The sequence below is a fragment of the Rhynchophorus ferrugineus genome, unplaced genomic scaffold (assembly GCF_030347505.1).
Source record: "Rhynchophorus ferrugineus isolate W39M unplaced genomic scaffold, kcgeb_rfMv2 rfM10, whole genome shotgun sequence".
Taxonomy (NCBI): Eukaryota; Metazoa; Arthropoda; class Insecta; order Coleoptera; family Curculionidae; genus Rhynchophorus; species Rhynchophorus ferrugineus.
In genome coordinates, this window is record NW_027472589.1 from 443,548 (window position 1) to 462,888 (window position 19,341).

The window sequence follows — 19,341 nt, forward strand, 5'->3', positions numbered from 1 at the left end:
GTATAGCTTACGCGTCAGTTACCACATTTCTAACTTCAATAAGAACGTCCTCCTCGTCTTCTTATCTTCGTTCTATGAGTTAATATCAGCTGGAGTACAAGCAATGTTAGGATTTAGTATTTTCATTAAGTTGGTATGAAATAGGATATCCGCATTCAATCGCAATTCTTCCCTAATTACACCCAAGAGAACATTGTCTTTTAGGGTAAATGATATGTTTCAGCTACAAATGAGCGCGGATATATAGTTTTTCCTATCGTTGGTTTTATTTTGTGTGAACCATCAGTATTAGACAAGGTAGAAATGTTATTCGTTGTTTTTTTGGCTTTCTATCCAGAACAGATCATTCAATGTACTTACGTGTGACTCCGTACGTAAAAAATTGATCCAAACTATCGGAATTATTCTCCATCATGCACCATCTTCTTTTCCCTGTCTTGTACCTGGCAAAATGTAATGTTTACATCCAAAATCAACGCCATTCGGGTAAATATCAGTCGGTATTCGACCAATTCTATATCGTTCCTGTTTATGATATCCTGATCGACGAGACCGAAACCATTAAGTTTATTTATTTATTTCCGGTTCAGGCCGTTGGAGAACGTCACTAGCTTGTTTTTTTCGAGAGTATAGGAATATATCGCTGCCTAGTTGTTTGACTAGTGCCATTAGCAAACATGGATAATATTTAACATCATTAATATTCTAATTCTAAGAGCCGTTTAAGTTTTGTGACGTAATTATATGTTTTTGGGTGTGTCGAATCCGAAAATCCGACTTTCTTTTTGTCATAGTACGACACGTTTCTTGATAGTATGTAACTATGTTAAAGGAGTTATTATATTAATATATAAGAGTTCCCAGTGGGGCTCCTCTTTGCACATTTTCGCCTATGGGAAGGATTTTTGAATCGTCCAACAGTAGTCTGATATAATGGAGACGCTCCATTTTCCTTGGTATCTTTTCTCCATTTCGTTGATGTCTTGGTAAAATCGTTCACCTTGCAATTCACTCAAATCTCCTAAATATTCCTGAAAGTGGTCGATATGGGAATGAAGAAAATATACTTTTATATTCGTCAAGCAGCCAAAAGTTTGAAACTTTATAGTTAGGGTCTTTCGTGATTGCTTAAAAATGTCTCTGTGACCTTCGTAAAAGCAATCCACCCTTCTTTTTGATGATCCACCATGGTCGTGATGAACTGTGGGTTAGTCCTTACGCCATAGAAATTTTCCGTACTATTTTGGTTTCCAGAATATCAAAATACACAGAAATCAATTGAAAATACTGAAACGGCTTTTTTCTTGCGGACTTGCTGAATATTTGGTCTCTTGTTATGTGTTATAAAGAATTTGTGCTGAATCGAGTGTAGTACAATAATTATCATACAACCTATAATTTCTAAGTTATACAATGAAAAGTTTATATCATATATCTTAAAATTTATAAATTCTAAAGCAATTTAACACATATATTTGTTTCTTTTTTCGACCCAAAATACATATATTTTATAAGTTTGATCTTCATCCGAGAGATAAAGTTTTTAGGCCATTTTTCCATGTATATATCATACAAATTTGCGATTTTTTGCCATTTTCAGACTTTTTACTATAACTTCTGTTCATATAATGCAAGATTAATGAAAATTACAGGAATTATAAATAATTCCGCGCAGAATCGAGCGGTAGTACAATAATTGTCATACAACCTTTAGTTTCTAAGTTATACAATGAAAAGTGTATTTTCGAAAAATGAGTGGATTTCTGTTTATGCCTTATATGTTTATTATTAATTTTTATTTAATTACAATTTTTCAATTTAATTTTAAATACACTATTTTTATATGGAGAAAAATCCTAATGTATTCAATCATACTATCAACTTATTTTTCTCGTCTTTACTAGCACCAACCTATTCCTACTAGAGCAGAGCTATACAGGACTAGCGTCAGAAGGGAACGCTTCCAATTTATCTCTTTAGTATCGGGATAATCCGTGGGACTTTTCGAAAATAAACGTCGAGCCTTTGACGAAGGCGCAACATTCCGGTCGAGATATTTCTGGACGAGGCTCCACACGCTTTCCTTTGAATCACTAATTCGATGAGATCCGTGGAAGCTGCAGCGACGTCGTCGCCGTCGCCGAGACCACGGGCTTCGGAAACCGGTGATAAATCGGGTAGATAAGGCCGGAAACCTGTTTTTCTTCGGCGAATGGTCGCCGTTCGACGGGAAGTGTTTAATTATCGACGCGGTGATTGTCGGATGGTTCCCGATGGCGGCGGGGTCGTACAGGTCAACGCTGATAGATGCCGTGGAGAGCTGACGATTTATTTACATCGTTTTCTCGTTCCTTCCGACTTAATTAACAGTTATCTGAAGAACGTCGTTGATATTTGTGTGTATAAAGGTCGTGAATCAATCCCGAAGGATTTTCTTTGTACGTTCGTGACGTTGTTGTCGTAGTATCTTAAGTTCGTTCGCCAGAAAAGGTCGGTCCTTACTGGCCATGTTCAAATTGTTAAATCTCTAAAATGATTCTGCCTGGATGATGTTCTGGTCAAAAACTCAATTACCATGGAACAAACTTTACTCCTTAGACTTCCCTCTCTTTCCTAATCTCAAATTACCTCTAGGGCACCCATTTTCAGTCGATAGGAGATATGACAAGCGGAAAATGACGATGTTTCCAGAAAATGTTTTTAAAAATGCGTCGAAAATTGTGTCTTGATGGCTAATTCCCTCTAATCACAAATTAATTAACACGTATTATAACAAAAAACCAAAGAACAATTGCTTTTTATAACCAGTATTTAAAAAAAAACTCCTGGACTCTCACAGACTAAAGGACAACGACTAAAGGTGATGTTATCAACCGTCCCAGTGTTCTTCTCTATCCCTCTTTAAATGGATCTGACACATTTTTTATTGAATAACACGCAGTCTACGTCTCGGTAAACTAATTAGGTCTGATATAGGCCATGTGAAAGTACAGAGGATGCTGGTTAGCAGGACAATTTATACATACGCCTGTTAAAAGTAGAGATTCACACGGAGGGAGACAAGATTGAACGTTGTAGGTTTTTTTTCTATGAAACCAGAAGCTTATGATAAATATGAAACAAAGAACGGCGTTTATCAGACACTACTTGTTTTGCAATGGTATTAATAGCCGAAATAATCGCTGTTATTATGTAAATGATGATTGTTCAACCGCAAAGATAAATATATAGATAGTCGTAGATATATACATATCGTAGATATATAAATAGTCGATCTCGATAAAGTGTTGATGAATAAACTAATATTACTTTTCGGTTTCGAAATTAGCTAATGAATTGTTTTGTTTCGCCGATATAAAGGAAAAGAATCAGTAATATTCCGTGTAGTTTTACGCAAGAGGAAGATGACCTTACCTGATGGTTTTAGTTTGAAGAAGTTTCTCATATTGTCGCGGAAATACATTTATTTGTATATTATTTTACGTAAAAGGCAGCGATTAATTAACGAAAATGGCTTTCTTTTTTTCAAAGTATTCTTCATGATGTTCAATACACTTCCTTGTGCGCTTGAACCAACTTTCGTAACTCTTTTTCAACTCAGAGGTATGTCGAAAACCGTTAGCCACACAATTTGTGATATGCGGGAATAAAAAAAATCATTTGGTCTGGAGGTTTGGTACTTAGTGTTGCCAAGGCTCAAAATATAAATAATATAAATCACTTCCACGTCGTTTAAGTCAGACCATATTGTGACATATTTTCTTAAATAATATTATAATTTTTGTACATGTACGTTAATTCTGTTTATTTGACTGAAAAATACAGCAAAAACTGTTTAAACTGTTCAAATATTAATATAGTTTGAATACATAGTAACAAAACGACACCCAACATTTTTCAGACTCTTCTTTTCAGCACCGTCTGTCAAGAAATTATTAAGTTATTCAACACCACACTGACCAAGATTAATAATAGTTTAGTTTTGAATATTCTTACGTAATTATTGCTTACATTTCTTATAGTCAATATACTGTGGTATAAGAAACTATCTCGAGTTTTTACAGCAAAAATATGTTTTCAACGTACTATAAAGGCATCAGAAACATTTTAATCATCCTTTTTTTCTTGCAAAAACATCATACATCATTTGAGGGATTGTGAATTAATTTTGAGGGGTCGATAATTTTTCTGGAGGTTGTCATAAGAAGCTTGGAACGGATGGCAGTTGATAGGAGAAGGTCCAGCTATGACCACGAAAATGCGATTTGGTTCAGGATTTTCTTCACGAATATCAATTCGAATCTATTCGACATAAAACGTCGAAATTACGTTCACAGTTTACATAGGTTCGCACCAGTTAATGGAAAACAAAAACAAATCGCTGTCAACCGAATCGTTACGTGTTTATATTTCTTGTGGCGGGTATGAGTGAGGGAGGGGGCCCAGGGACCGCGTGTTTTTTGTTTGAGCAGCAAGCGTACCCTTGAACATGTGTACCGTAGTTTATTTTTATTGACGCTTCACGTTTACCAAGCGAGGAACATGTCTCAACGACACGAAAATCGATTTGCGTAAGATAGCACGACACAGTTCCCAAATTAGCAATGGTGCTAGAGATATTCGATGTGGTACCCACCGACGCAGCCGGTTATATAACTGACCTTAAAACGTCGACACGTTCTCGTTTTCTTCGGGTACTCGTACGCCGGCCAAAACTCGCCTTATTCGGAGGTACATTACCTTAGTGGGCAGTTTGAAGAACACGCTATGGTTTTGGTAGTAATACAATTTAACTATCAACAAACTGCTAGGTACTAATTATTGTTCTATCGCTCAGTATTGTCCGAATTGTATTTCAAGAGTTTCGAACATTTATTAGTTGAATCTGTTATAAAGAAATCGATAGAATATCATTAGTTTTTTGTTAATTATGTATCTGTTAATTAAGTTCTGAATATTGGAGTACTGGCACACTCTGGTAAACATTTTAGAGTTCGTTTTAAAATTGAAATAATACATATCAATTTCTCTAATAGTAATCTAACGTATATCATTTGACAACGTTCCTAGAATAATAGACATCAATGAATGTTTTTGTACACAGTTTTCCTAGATATAGCATAAGTATTAGAACAAATTAAAATAGTTTCATATCAGTAAGTAGATACATAATCATCCTTGTCTCCAACATACCGCTTCAGAATTAGACCAGAAGATAAATCTATGGAATTAAAAGCATTATGAGTTTAGGGTAAATGATGTGGCTCGGTGAATGGAGGTAAAACGAAATGAAACAGTGGTGTTTACATTATGTGACCGTTATTTATTGGCTATATAAAAAAATGTGAAAAATACAATTAGATAAAACGGATGGCAGCGGTGTTACCTGGAGACGAGGCTTGGGCAGTCGATGGTGGCACGTCTAAACCAAACGATGGTTGAGCACTGAATGAATCGAAATACCCTTCAATAACATCCCAGATAAACGTCTCGGGGTTGCCACCTATTCGTTATCGGGTTCTAGTTGGCGCTGCTGGCACCCCGCCCGTGTTCAACATCTGGGATTATATTTCTGGGTATTTTGTAGACCGTTATACCACGATGTAAAATTCGACATGCTTCAAGGTCGCTACATGAGCAACAATGCTTCAAGCTTACGCTCTAAGGCTTACCTAAACTGAAGAGAATTACTATAGATGAGAGCAACTGTTAACTGTCAGCCCGTCCAGGCTGTAGTTTAGTAAATTATTCCTGAACTAAAACTATCTGTCATGTGTCTTCTTGTAGAGTGTAACTCTATCAGATATTTGAGTACCTTTTAGAATTTAAAAGATTTCTGATTCAGATAAATCCGATTTATTGGAGGTTTCTTATTATTATTCACCATCTGGAGTCTTAGGACCTTTCTGGTTCTGGAGCAATCTCTTTGTTGTTGTTTGTCGAGAATTTCTAAAACATTTATTCTTCTTTCACTTGTATGTTTTTAAGATCCAACAACAGCTAGAAGACCGAGAGGGATTCTGACTTGGCCAATGGTGCGCACACTTGGACTTCTAGTTTACTAATTTTAATTACATTTAGTTCACTGGCTTGATGAATTGAAGCTTGAAGTTATTTTGTACATACGTCATCTAAATTTGTGACGTCGAAACGTCGCAATGTTGCCGCATCAACTATGAGTTTCAGTTTGACTTTGACATACAACAAAATTCTAATCTAAATAAAATAATTAAGCAAAAATGTTATCACTACATAGTATAAAACAAAGTCGCCTTTTCTGTCCCCATATCCCTATGTGCGCTTAAATCTTTAAAACTACGCAACGGATTTTGATGCGGTTTTTTTCAATAGATAGAGTGATTCAAGAGGAAGGTTTATATGTATAATACATGCATAATATACTAAGGCAACATTGCTAATTTTAGAGGTTTCTAACGTGATGTCGTAAATTAACCTATTTTTTTAGGTTTATTTAGCAATTAGCAAAAACGCTGCCTAACCCTACGAGTTAGATCAAATTAATGTACTACAGTATTGTACACCATAAAAAGGTCTACAAAAAAGTCCGCGATGGTATATGTTTATCTTTTAGGGATAACCCACATTAACCATTTTTATTGTTTACTTTTTACGTGAGAAAATGGCTTATTTACGAAGCTATTTTAAGCAATACGGCATTAATCCTTATCGAATTAAGTACCTTAAATACAGTGTGCAATTAATATAGATCAATATGGTTCCTTACAGCATGTAAATTAAACAAATATTTTCGGAGATATTACAAATTTAAAATTTGCGTTTAAAAATGTGTAATGTAATAAAAATTGTATGAATTTAGATATTCCAAAGATAGCAGGAAATCTTCATAGTAAGTATAGGGGAAGAGGAATTGTTTTACTCCAAATTTAATGCGTGCAGGCCAAGGGCAGTAATGAATGAACCAAAAATACTGGATCGATTTTAATCATGTTTTCATTGAGTGACATAGGCATATATATTTTATGCCCGTGCAAAGTCGGAGCGGGCCGCTATGTTTTTATATACAACGTTCATATTTTTTCTGTAGTGTATTTAATTTAGTATCAGCATAAGCCGGGGCGGGTCGCTAGTTAAATATAATTTATTTTGACATCATAGTACATCTAAAAACTACAGTAAATTATACAACCACAATAGTTTATAAGTTAGAGTTATAACCTATTATCACTATTGCTTTCAAGAATTTTGCATACATCTGACAACAGGACGACTTTGACAGGCTCATTCTCAGTATTCTGAAACGAATTTCCAAATTCCGGCAGGCAATAAATTAAACATCTTGATGACGTATGTTCAAAAAAACTTTGAATAGACTATATATTTAAATATGTGCTTGTTGTCCTTAGTAGATATTACTGTTATTATAGGTGAATCTGGATGCAGATATATAAGGTTTGCGATGTTAGTATGAATAAGTTAGGTTAAGTTAAAAGCGTAAGCAAGCTGCTCGTTTATCATAATATATTCGTTAAAATGGCTAATAAAGTTTTCTTAATAACTTATATTAAGAAGAGTGTTTAATTTTTTAAATTTTCACATCTAACTGACAAAGAATGTTATGTACAGTAATTAAACAATTCAGAAAATAATTTTAATACATTGTAGTGTCTATTAGAGCCTTGATAATCAATCGAAGAATGAAAGAACGACAGAAAACTTATTGGAAAATCGAATACAATATAAGAATCATTAAATAACTATAACATTATCAAGTAATCATCAAAGACCGTGCTTTTTCACGTTCTTTATATGTGAGACTGCTTGAGAAACATCCTCCGTTAATTTGGTGCCGAAAAATATCTCTTTCCTGTCGTCTTTTCGTCACCCGACCGACATCGAAGTCGGGAAAACGTTGAAAAAGACGCCTAGCTAGACGTACATAATTTTTCTCGGGACACCGTACACAATCCGAAACGACCAACATCGCAGACTGAATATTAAAAGGTTCGTTTATTCAATTATAATCATTTTCGATTCGAATTTCAGTTCCGGTCGTGCAGGCGCTCGTCTTTCATTGCAATGAACTAGTAAACAGATGGACGGAATTAATAAATAATCGTTTTCGGTCGATTTTTGTACTGTTATAATGCCAACGGCTTTGCTTGGCGTTTCGTTTTTTCCTCGCGGTTCGATGGCTCAGGAAAATCGAAGAAAGGAACAGGAAATTTTCTATCGATTGTCTTGGGAGATATCGACTGTCGCTTGATAACTACTGTTAGGTAAAACAAATGAAACGTGACGTTTATTTCCGTATTTTCATTCATATTTTGAAACAAAACAGCGGCTTAAACAACAGTTGAGCATTAATAACTTTGAATCAAAGTTTTAGAAACAAAATATTATTTCCTATGCTACACCAATTTTGTCGATGAATCAACATTAGAAAAACTAATTCTACGTAGAGACTGAAAAAACGAAAGGAAATATATGAAAGGTAATAATTTGGCAATGCAACAGATATCATTCTTAATAAGATAATGAAGGTCCGTGACACGTATATCGGCGTCTAGAAAGAATATAAGGAGTAAGAAGAGGACATAAAAACTATCCACTCGATGATGCCATTCATTCTTATTTTGGCGCGCATTTTTGAGGTTACTTACACACATTATAGAGTTTTGTGTTTAAGCTATGAGTTAATGAGCACAATGGAAATCGTATTTTGTATAATTTTGAATGACTGTATTATTTACCATTTTCAAGTATTTTACGGTCATTCCCTTTGAAATAATCGCAGGTTAATGAAAATTGCAGCCATTATAGAGAATTTTACGCCGAATCGAATGGTAGTATCATCATTTCTGTTTTTTCTGGAGGATTTCTGTTTTTGTTGTTTATCTTAAAAATTATAAATTCACACTAAGTTTAGAATAGTGAGAAACATATATTTTGAGACATTGTCATTATCGGAGAGGTAAAACATTTTGGAATTTGTTCCATATATATAGTTATCAAAAATTTGCGATTTACTAGTTATTTGCTGCCATTTCGATTGAAATAATCACAATATAATGAAACTTACAGGGTTTATAAATAATTTTACGTTGAACTGAATGGCGACATTGCAATTTTAGTATCACCTTCAGTTTTAAAGTTATATATTAAAAATTGTCACATTTTTGTAACATATACTAAACATCATAAACTCTAAAGTAATTTAAGATCGATTTTCAGTTTTTTATCCGGGTCTGTTGAATATTAATAAAAACTTAATAATTGTACGTCAACGAGAATTTAATGCTCATCCTGTATCAATCCACAGACTTTCGAATATATACAAACGTAAACAAATGAATAATTAATGGTTTGATGTATAAACAACGCCGTCAGGAAGGTCGTTGACTGAGATAACAAACCCAATGACCAAAAACACCTTCGGTACAGCGTGTAAAACCCTCTCCTCAACTAATTATAGACGGGCGGGTGGCACATGGGAGCACCGCGGCGTACAAACGACAAAGAGCCACTAAATCAGCATCAAGTTTATGTTTCCAGCGTTTCCGAAAGAACGGAATCGCCGCCTATTTGGATGTTTCGGGGAAGATGGCCGTGAAAGAGACAAGCGCATCCCCATTTTAGAATGCCCGAGAACCGTTATAGATCAAGTCGGCTTTGGAATTACCGACGCTCTTTTCGGTACTGGTTTATTGTAGCTTTTAACCAAAACGAAAACAATAACAAAAATCCAGAACGACGAATCCAGTATATAATTTGTAATTGGCATTTCAATTACCTGACTCTGGGATATTTTATATATAGTATTTCAAATACTTTAAAATAAACATAATATAATAATACCATTCAGTTCAAATCAGCTGAAGTCATGAAGGACTACTGTCTTCGACATAATACAGCTTATGGGAAATAAATCAAAATTAAATGACTTATTTGACAAGCTGGGTAATACTAACACTTTCTCAGTCATAGAATTCAATACTTGAAGTAATTCATTGAAGTCGTGAAACGAGGGGAACCAACATTCAGGGTAATTGTTACTAAAGCAAACTCCTGCATACTTTAATTTCTATAAGAAGTAGATTATATCTGCTGGATTGAAATTTGAGGCATTTTACTGTTTATTAAATAAATGTAGTCATAATAGTGCTTGCCATCCTAGTTACAAAATGCCTTGGCTGTCAGAAAGCACTACAACAAATAAGAGTAACAAGAGTAGCAGTACTCGCCAAGAAGATAATGATTTTATTACTTTTGCTAACAGGCACAGTAATCAAACATAGACTAAAAATAGAACTAGTCAGCTTCCTAAAGGATAAAAGCAAAATTCATTGTTGAACGCTATCCAAATATAAAAAATGTGCTCATATCTTCATCAGAATCTACAGAAAGTTTGTTTTCTTTAGCAGGATTTATTCATTCATTAAAGTAAAGCATTTATTTTGTCCAACCAACATCATAAAACTTGTTCTGTCTTGCAAACAATAAAATCCACAGGAAAAGACGAGAAAATGAGACTGACACAATGTATATAATTCACCTGCGGTTATATTTGACGACAAATAACCTCGAGTATTTGTTATTTATGTTCTATACACAGGACTAACATTAAACAGTCCAAGTCAAACCGTTTTATGACACTTCATCCAGACAATGAGTGTGATTTAATGTCGTCATCTGGCTAATGAGGAAACTGGTGTGCGTATTTGCATATATTTATCTATTTTTATCGTGGCTAAAAGATATTCGTCTTTGTTTTGCGTTAAATGTCATGGGTTCAGTTAATTTGCAAAAAGAACAGTTGTAATGTAATGTTGTAAACAGACGAGTCACACGTTTATTAAGTTACGGTTATTGAGTAAGTAAAATGTATTTGTTATATTAAACTATAAGGAGCAAAATATACAGTAACAGAGAATTTCATTGTATTTCCACAAATTCCACTTTTTCTTCTATTATACAATGAAGCACATTTTTGTTATTTGAACATTTTTCCCTAGCTTTGTTTCCAAGTTAATCGTGTTTCTATAAATACTTCTTTGTATTGATAGAATCGTTAGTTGTGGTCCAATAATTTAGTTGTATTTCCATAAAATCAACAATTGGTAGCTTTATTTCTCAACTACCACAAGCAAATAGTTCGTTAACATCAAATTAATTGTTTTTCCACAAACATGAGTTACTCTGTTATATTTTGAACGATAATTTTGTTACTTCTTCGTATTTCCATAAATACTTCTTTGTATTGATCGAATCGCTAGTTGCAGTACAAGAACTTAGTTGTGTTTCCAGAAACTTTCAGGTCAATATCTGAGTGTCTTATTTCCTGTACTTAAGTAAACATTAAATAATATTGAGAATTTAAATGTATTTTCACAACATCCAGTTTTTCTTCTATTATACAATAAAGCATATTTTTGTTATCTGATCATTTTTCTCTAGCTTCGTTTCCAAGCTAATCGTATTTCTATAAATACTTCTTTGTATTTCTTTAATTTAGTAATACATGAATTTAATTGTATTTCCATAAGGTTTAATCCCACTGATTGATAGCTTCAGTTAATGTCCAAGTACCAGCCAATATTCTTATATAATGAGCATTATGTTTGTTATTTGTTCAATGTTCTCCAGCTTTATATTCAAATTAACTGTGGTTCTATAAAGGCTTTTTCAACTCCATATTAACAGTTCTTTTTCTCAACTTCAACCAGTAAAAAATCATTAAATATTGGAGATTTAATTATATATTTCTATATATTTAAGCACAAGGATTAGTGGTTGTGTTTCTCAACTATAAAAGATAAGAATTAGTATGAGAAGCACTTTACCTGTTATGGTATTGACAAAAATTCTACGATGTGTTAGTTACGATAGTACAAATGTATTTCTCTATAATAAGTATTTTTATATAGTGATAATTTTTTAAAGAAACTTTAGTTTAATTGTATTTTCATATATAATTTTAATTTTAAAAATTAATGGCAGTATTTTCGAACTATAATACAATGCACAACACACTTTTTACTGTATATATGTTATAGATAATATAAATCATAAACACGTCTGATATAACAAAAACATTAGTTCAATTTTATTTATAACAACCAACTTGTTTATAATTTATCTTCAAACATGAGTACTGATTGTTTTATTGTGATTCACTGTATTTTTACGTGTATAATTACTTATTCCCTGTAAGTAGCGTGATACCAATAAAAATAATGTTATTGTTTCATGGCAAACGGGCACAGGAAGAGGAATCGTCTTTCTCAAAGATACTGTCAGTGTCACAAAAAGACACGGTTGATGAATGGGATGGACCTTCGTACAAGTTAAATAAACCCTGTGGAAAATCTAACAGCCTGACTCATGCTTTGACGAATGTGACTAGAGGATGCCATTCTAAATTCCAAAAATGGTTTCTTTGATGCGACGTCAGAAGAAAGTACGGGAGGTTTTTGTGAGTTATTTTGAATTGAAAAAATTATGATACTCGAGACAATTTTGAGCGTATTAGTTATGAGATGAGTATTACTCGAAAACAGTCAAAGCATCTTTCAAAAAATTGACGGGTACCCAATATAATATGATCAAACATGGTTACTGTTTGATTTCTGTGAAAACTGGATGTGTTAGTGCCTGTTCACAAAGTCCCAACCTCTTTCAGACTGTTCGTATTTTTTATATATCCCATAACGACTATATGTAGGTCGAAAACTATTTATAAAACCGTGTGAAATCGAAATAGATTTGACGGTACGCAAAAGAACTGCTCCCAGTTGTGGAAAAACGAACGTGCTCAAGGTGATCGAGCTTTTATTCGTGTGCTTGTCTCAAAGAAAATTTAATATCATGTATGCAGATCCGATACGTCTAACTGCGTCTAGAAAATATTCAGAATTCATTGGCATACGCCATATTTCTAATGAAACCGCAACTTTCCGCGAATATTATTTGATTTATTCATACGTCTGATGTCGTTCGAAGTTAATTTCTTCGTAATTTATTGAATATTCAGTCATTTAATTGTATTTCTTTAACTAAATGCCTGGTGTTTAATTACTTAGTTACGCATAGTGAGCAAAAATGGTTTTACGTAACAAATTTAATTGTGTTTCAATAAATCAAGGATTTTACAGCAAATATTATTTGTTTTTGGTTTATTTTCTAAACTGTTTTAAAGTAAATGATGTGGCTCGGTGAATGGAGGTAAAACGAAATGAAACAGTGGTGTTTACATTATGTGACCGATATTTGTTGGCTATATAAAAAAATGTGAAAAATACAATTAGATAAAACGTATGCAGTTCTCCATTAGTTACGTAGCCATAGACAATGTTAATTAATCGAAGAACTGTGTTTCGGCAGCGTTGGATTACTAGTTGGTTTGATGTTTTAGAAAAAGCCCATATTTGCACCCCATAAGTTTGATAATTGACTGATAAACCAATCTGTTTGATCTTAGGCCAGGTTGGAAGCATCTTCCGACTAAACCAATACAATTTTTTTTATTTTAAACCTGATCTGCTTTGCTTTTTGTTTAATGAAATGTATGTTATCGCTAGTTAACAAAAGAAAATTGATATATTTGTTTTGTGTGATATACGAGTGCTGTTTTGTTCAACAAGAAGAGAGTTAAACTCATTTAGTTTTGATTTCGCGATTGTTGTCGATACGTGCTTGTAGTTTATTTCAAATGCTTTTGGTTAACTTATATATCACACCTTTGTATCAAGCCTCGTCAAAAGTTTATGTTAAGTTTACAAAAACTGCAGAGTATATTTATTTACCTTGATATGCTAATGATATCTAACAGTTTCATTGTTAAAATTTATAGTAATCAAAAAAATCTACCTGCTTGCTTGTTGTGAAGAGTCTTCTGGAGATATATACAAGCTTTGTCGAAAGTTTGTTCTATGTTTAGGAAGACTGCAGGGCATATTTGTTTTTCCTCCAAAGAATGTTTGATGATATCTGAGAGTTTCGTTGTTCAAATTTATAGTAATTATAGTGGATTATCTTAACTGTTTCTTTTCTTTCGTCGACATATTGACTTGTTGCACTTGATGCAATGTAACCTATCACCAATCACCATCAGTTCGGTTTTGGAACGTATAAATAATAACAAATCGATAAAAAATAATCACAAACAGGAAACGCTAATAAGTTAATAAGCCAGATATGTTTATGAATGTTTATGGAATGCGAGTGGTAAACCTCATCGATCGCTTCGATTCTTTCGACGTGATAAGTTTCCCTTCGCGCATTCCTCACCTTCCATAAACCAGATCCGAGAATAGACGGGCTCTCCGTGCATATTTTGCCGGATATTTCGGATAATCCAGGCGGCGCGGCGTTTTTGCTCGATTAAATTTCGTCGACCACGTCGAGATTTACGGTCCTGAGCAAGGCTTCCAGTCGTAGGTGACGTGTTTCGAAAGCGGTCGATTCTAAAACCGGGAAGAGTTTGTTTACGATCAAGGAACCGATAGTTTTTTCATTGAAGCCTCAGAGATCGGTGTAGAAATGCTTGGGAAATATAAACGCGGCCTTAATCATCATCATTTTTATCGTCTAGGCACGACAGTTTAGTTAGTCCAAACCAAGTTTAAAACGTTGAGTTTTAAAAGTGTTAATAGTTAAGGGTATCCTGATGAATCATTAAAATAATGTAAGGCATTTTATCAGCCATCAAAAAATACCTTAAAATTAATTCACATATCATTATTATACATTATTTTCTTATATACATAGTTTTATCAAATATTTTTTGTAGCATGTTGAGAGTAAATTAGATGGCTCGGTGATTGGAGGTAAAACGAAATGAAATAGTGGTGTTTACATTATGTCACGTTATTTATTGGCTATATAAAAAAATGTGAAAAATATAAAACAGATAAAACGGATGGCAGCGGTGTTACCTGGAGACGAGGCTTGGGCGGTCGATGGTGGCACGTCTAAACCAAACGATGGTCGGTTACTGAATGATTGGAAATACCCTTCAATAACATCCCAGATAAACGTCTCGGGGTTGCCAACTATTCGTTATCGTGTTCTAGTTGGCGCTGCTGGCACTCCACCCGTGTTCAACGTCTGGAATTATATTTCTGGCTATTTTGTAGACCGTTATTCCACGATGTAAAATTCGACATGCCTCAAGGTCGCTACACATGTCTTATTTTTTCTATGGAGTCCTTTTTATATAAAATATTTTCATTACTAGATCTAGACCAATCAACCCGGACTACGTGCTCTTTGAGTTTGCTTTGATCTTTTACTATGCAATTTTCATTTACAGTTACAGTTCCATGAAGAATAGGAGCTGGTAATTTTTTTAATGTGGAATCGACCCACTGGCAGACGAAACATTTTTCTATATAACAGTTTCTCATTCGCATATCGCAGGCATATATTTTTTTTTTGTAAGGTCCTACCAAACAATAGTTATTAAATATGTTAATTACATCAACACTGAATGCTAAACAACCAGGAACATTTTCGTCCAATTTAATACCACAACATAAATGGCTCTATTGTTAAAAGTTATTAACGATAAAAGAATTCAGATAATGGGTATTTATGATATATATGTGACTGCTAACTAATGAACATTCTGTTTTGCCCTGATAAAGTCAATCGAATGATAACAGAGTCCACAAACAAACAATCAGGACGGACGATTAAGAAACAAATATTGATACAACTTAGTAGAATTGTCAAATATTTGTGTCTGATATAGAGCTATGAGAGTTTTCAGCACCACATCTCTGTTGGATACACATTGAGAAATTATCAAGAAAATGCTGACGCCATAACGATGTTTACAAATGCCGCTGTAAATTCGATCTGCTTTGAATGACGTTGAAGCTGATAAACAGCCAAATATTATTTATCGTAACCATGTTCAAAACATCATATTCGCCAGAAATGATTCCGTGTGACTTTTTGCCCGAAAAGAATTTGAAAGGTCGTTGTTTTTTTTATAATATGTACTGCGGGTTGCATAAACCTAGAATAGTATATATCGAGTTTTACATCGACTAGCGAAAACAACTATTTTTCGTCTTTTTTTCCGGACGATTTCATAAAAAGTGGTGTGCCATCATCTACAGTCTCGGACAGACCGATTTAATTATATATCAGGTTCGATTTTTTCTGCCTTGACTCATCAGAAAAGGCCGATTTCAATGGACTAGAAACGTTGTCGTGCTACTTGAACGGAGCCTGAGTCATCTCGAGCTAAAATTAACGGTGGATGAAGCCGAGGTGAACGTCTGATGTAGAAAATTGAGCAGGTTTTACGACTTTACGCACAGTCTTCGAAAAGTTCGCTCGCCATGGAATAAGACGCCGTACAACATATCTAACATATTACGTTATTATCTGAAGGTAAACATAAAGCACAGTCTCGAGATGGTTAAGAAAAACAAACTCAATATAGTGATATTTGTACACCTATTGTTTTTCTGATATTGATTTGTTTTATCTACAATCGGTTCGAGTTTATTTTCTTTTGATATGCGATGATATGACTCACGTTAGAATTAGATCATTACAAACGGGGATTTTTAATGTTATTTTGATGTTATCACTGTTTCAGAGTAATTGTTTACATTTTAGAAGTTTTTTGTAATTGAAATTTTAAGATTAAGACCAACTGATTCTTCACGTAACATGATGCTAGTAACTGACGATACAGCTAGATCAGGTAACATTTTCAGTAATTGAAGCTTCAGGCCATGCATTAAATAACTACGTCTCATACTAAATAACTGAAGGAAGAAGGAAAAAAGTGGCAATTCTTGACTGATATATCAGTATTGTTAATATGTAATGAGAAATTTAGTAATTATGATGATTTTGAGGCAGATTTAGAGTAATAGAGCCTATGATGCTTAATATAAAAGCAAAATTAATAGCAGTTTAGTAATCATAACGAAAAAACTTAGAATTTTTAAAATGCTGACAAAAATGGATGTTAATAAAAAAACTACCAGAAAAAAGTATGTTACTTTTAGATTCATTCATAGATTAGATTAGTTCAGAAGGTTAATTATTTTTTCTTGTTATACTGTAACTTTTAAATGTTTGAGTCCAGTTTTGATTAGTATAAATATTATATGAGTAAAGAGCCAATAACAAATGAATCTAAGTTTTAAATAAAAGGAAAGATAAATCAAGATGATGGTTATTGAATAAAAACAGCTTGGAGCCATAAAATAAATGAATATAGTATATGGTTAAGGAAAATATAAAGGTGCTGCCATTAGTTTAACCAGTGAAAAGTTATTGCTATTTGAAAATGGAGAATCCACAAGATAATTTCCGTCATCTATTGCTTTATGTATCTTTTTTTATTTATGAAATGTGAAACATGTAGTACAAATTTATCAGAAATGGTTTCATCGTTTCTATATGTACAACTATAATGTACGAAAAAGGTGAAGGACGACCAGTGAAGCTTCAATAGTAGTTATATCAGTTATTGAATTGCAAATAATTGTTTATCATTAGCTGCTCCAACATGGTCATTGTCAACTAATGAGATTGATAAAAAGGCGATTATCGCACAAAAACCAAGCACCTTCTTAGTGAGTTGACTCAAGGTGCGGCAGGTTAGCACTCAAAAGAGCAGATCAGACTCAAAATCGAAGAACTTTATTAGTTAACTGGAAGATACTTTCAATTTGACCGAAAATACTGGTTTATCAGTCTGTTATAACGCTCATATGGATTGATGTGGTTCGAATATGGGGTTGTACTAAACCACCAAACCGACTATTACCAATGCTTCTCGCTACGTAACCAACGAAGGACTACACGAGGACCTCGAAATCCAACTGATTTACGAAGTTGTCAATATATACGATACGAAGTTGACAACAAATATATATATATATATATATATATATATATATATATATATATCACATCTGTAGTTTTAATTTGAAATCTGTGTGTAAATTATTAAGTATACAACGAAATAAAAAATAACGAGATTTTGGATGTTTGTTTTCATAATTATTTATCAGAACTGTTTGGTCGTTGGGACACAAAATGCTGTTCAAAGAATAATGCGTTCTAAATATAGCGCGCACATTTTCTTTTTTTTTTTTGGTTGTAGCGCATATGAATATAGTTTACATTTAATGTACGAACCACTGGGGCGTGGATTATCGTCTTTTGCCTTCAAGTTCGACTTTTTCTCGACTAGTCCTTTGTTCTCCCGCGGGATTCTCACCTGACTGTCCGCCAAAATACAATTGACGTTCCTCCATCCTCCCGTCAGCTCGGTACAGTTACATCCGTCGAAGTCGCAGATGGTGTGGCCTCCCTGGCTGGCGGCTAACTCCACCAGGGCGTAGAGGACGACCGTTCCGAAGAGCGCCGCGGACAAAAAACGATCCTGGGTCCGCATAATGCACTGCACTTCATCCTATGACACCACGAAACACCTCCCGTCACTCATGGTCTATCTACTGGCGGCGATTTCACGGCGCTGGTCCATCGATCCCTATCGACCCGTGGTGCATCCTCCGTTGCACACGTCGAGATCTCGTTTCTTCACGTAGACACACGCGCGATCGAATCTGCGCCTGCTCTGCTTTGGCACGTCGCTTGACCCACTCGGACAACACCCGAAAATCGACTGAACACGGCGCAGCTTCTGGTTTGACTGAGCCAGTCGGCCGTACGAGACTGATGGTTGGATTTAAGCCAGTGGCGTCACATCCAAAAGCCGTTTTAATTCCTCACAATATATTCCTTCATTTTTACACCATTTGAATCATATTTATTTGTTAATATGTATAATTTATGTGTTAAATTCTCGTTTTGTATAAAGGCTGTTAACTGATTTTGAGAGGTTTTCCTATAAAATATATCTACTAAATTATTATCTATCTATCTCTACATCTAATCTATCTTATCAGATACAATTCTGAAAACTTCAATTGGTTCCCAAGAACGTTGCTAATTTTCCAACCAAACGTTCTGTCATGTGTATATCTGTATAATTTTTGTTGTTAATTGCATCTTACATGATATATACTTAGACAATCTTAATTTACTAATTAATTTATTATTACTATGCGTTCTTAAAAGTTATTAAAAGTTTTTTAAATTTAAATGAAACTAAACTGTTTTATTGCTCTACTTATTATTCTTTATTTATCTTAATCGTTTCTTACAAGGGAGTGTTAGAGAATCCTGATGGTAGAACTTAAAAATGAAAACAAACCAAACTCACAAAGTTAGTGCTGGTGATAACCGAATCTATAGGTAAACAATCAGCGTGGGCGATTAAGAAACAAATATTAATACAATTTAATCGAATTGTCCTACATT

The 19,341-nt window shown here is 34.0% G+C and overlaps 2 protein-coding genes across 3 annotated transcripts in view; one reads left to right on the forward strand and one right to left on the reverse strand.

Moving 5' to 3' along the window:
* LOC143204287 (uncharacterized) overlaps positions 1-18,673 on the reverse strand; it is a 47,683-nt gene extending 29,010 nt beyond the window's left edge. For both annotated transcript variants that reach the window (XM_076416851.1, XM_076416850.1), the window contains exon 1: positions 18,236-18,673. In XM_076416851.1, coding sequence (XP_076272966.1) covers positions 18,236-18,412 — 177 coding nt within the window. In that variant the 5' untranslated portion in view covers positions 18,413-18,673. The remainder of the gene's footprint in view (positions 1-18,235) is intronic.
* Positions 1-19,341, forward strand: part of LOC143204312 (E3 ubiquitin-protein ligase MYCBP2) — a 113,445-nt gene that overhangs the window by 69,697 nt on the left and 24,407 nt on the right. The gene's annotated exons all lie outside the window — the stretch shown is intronic.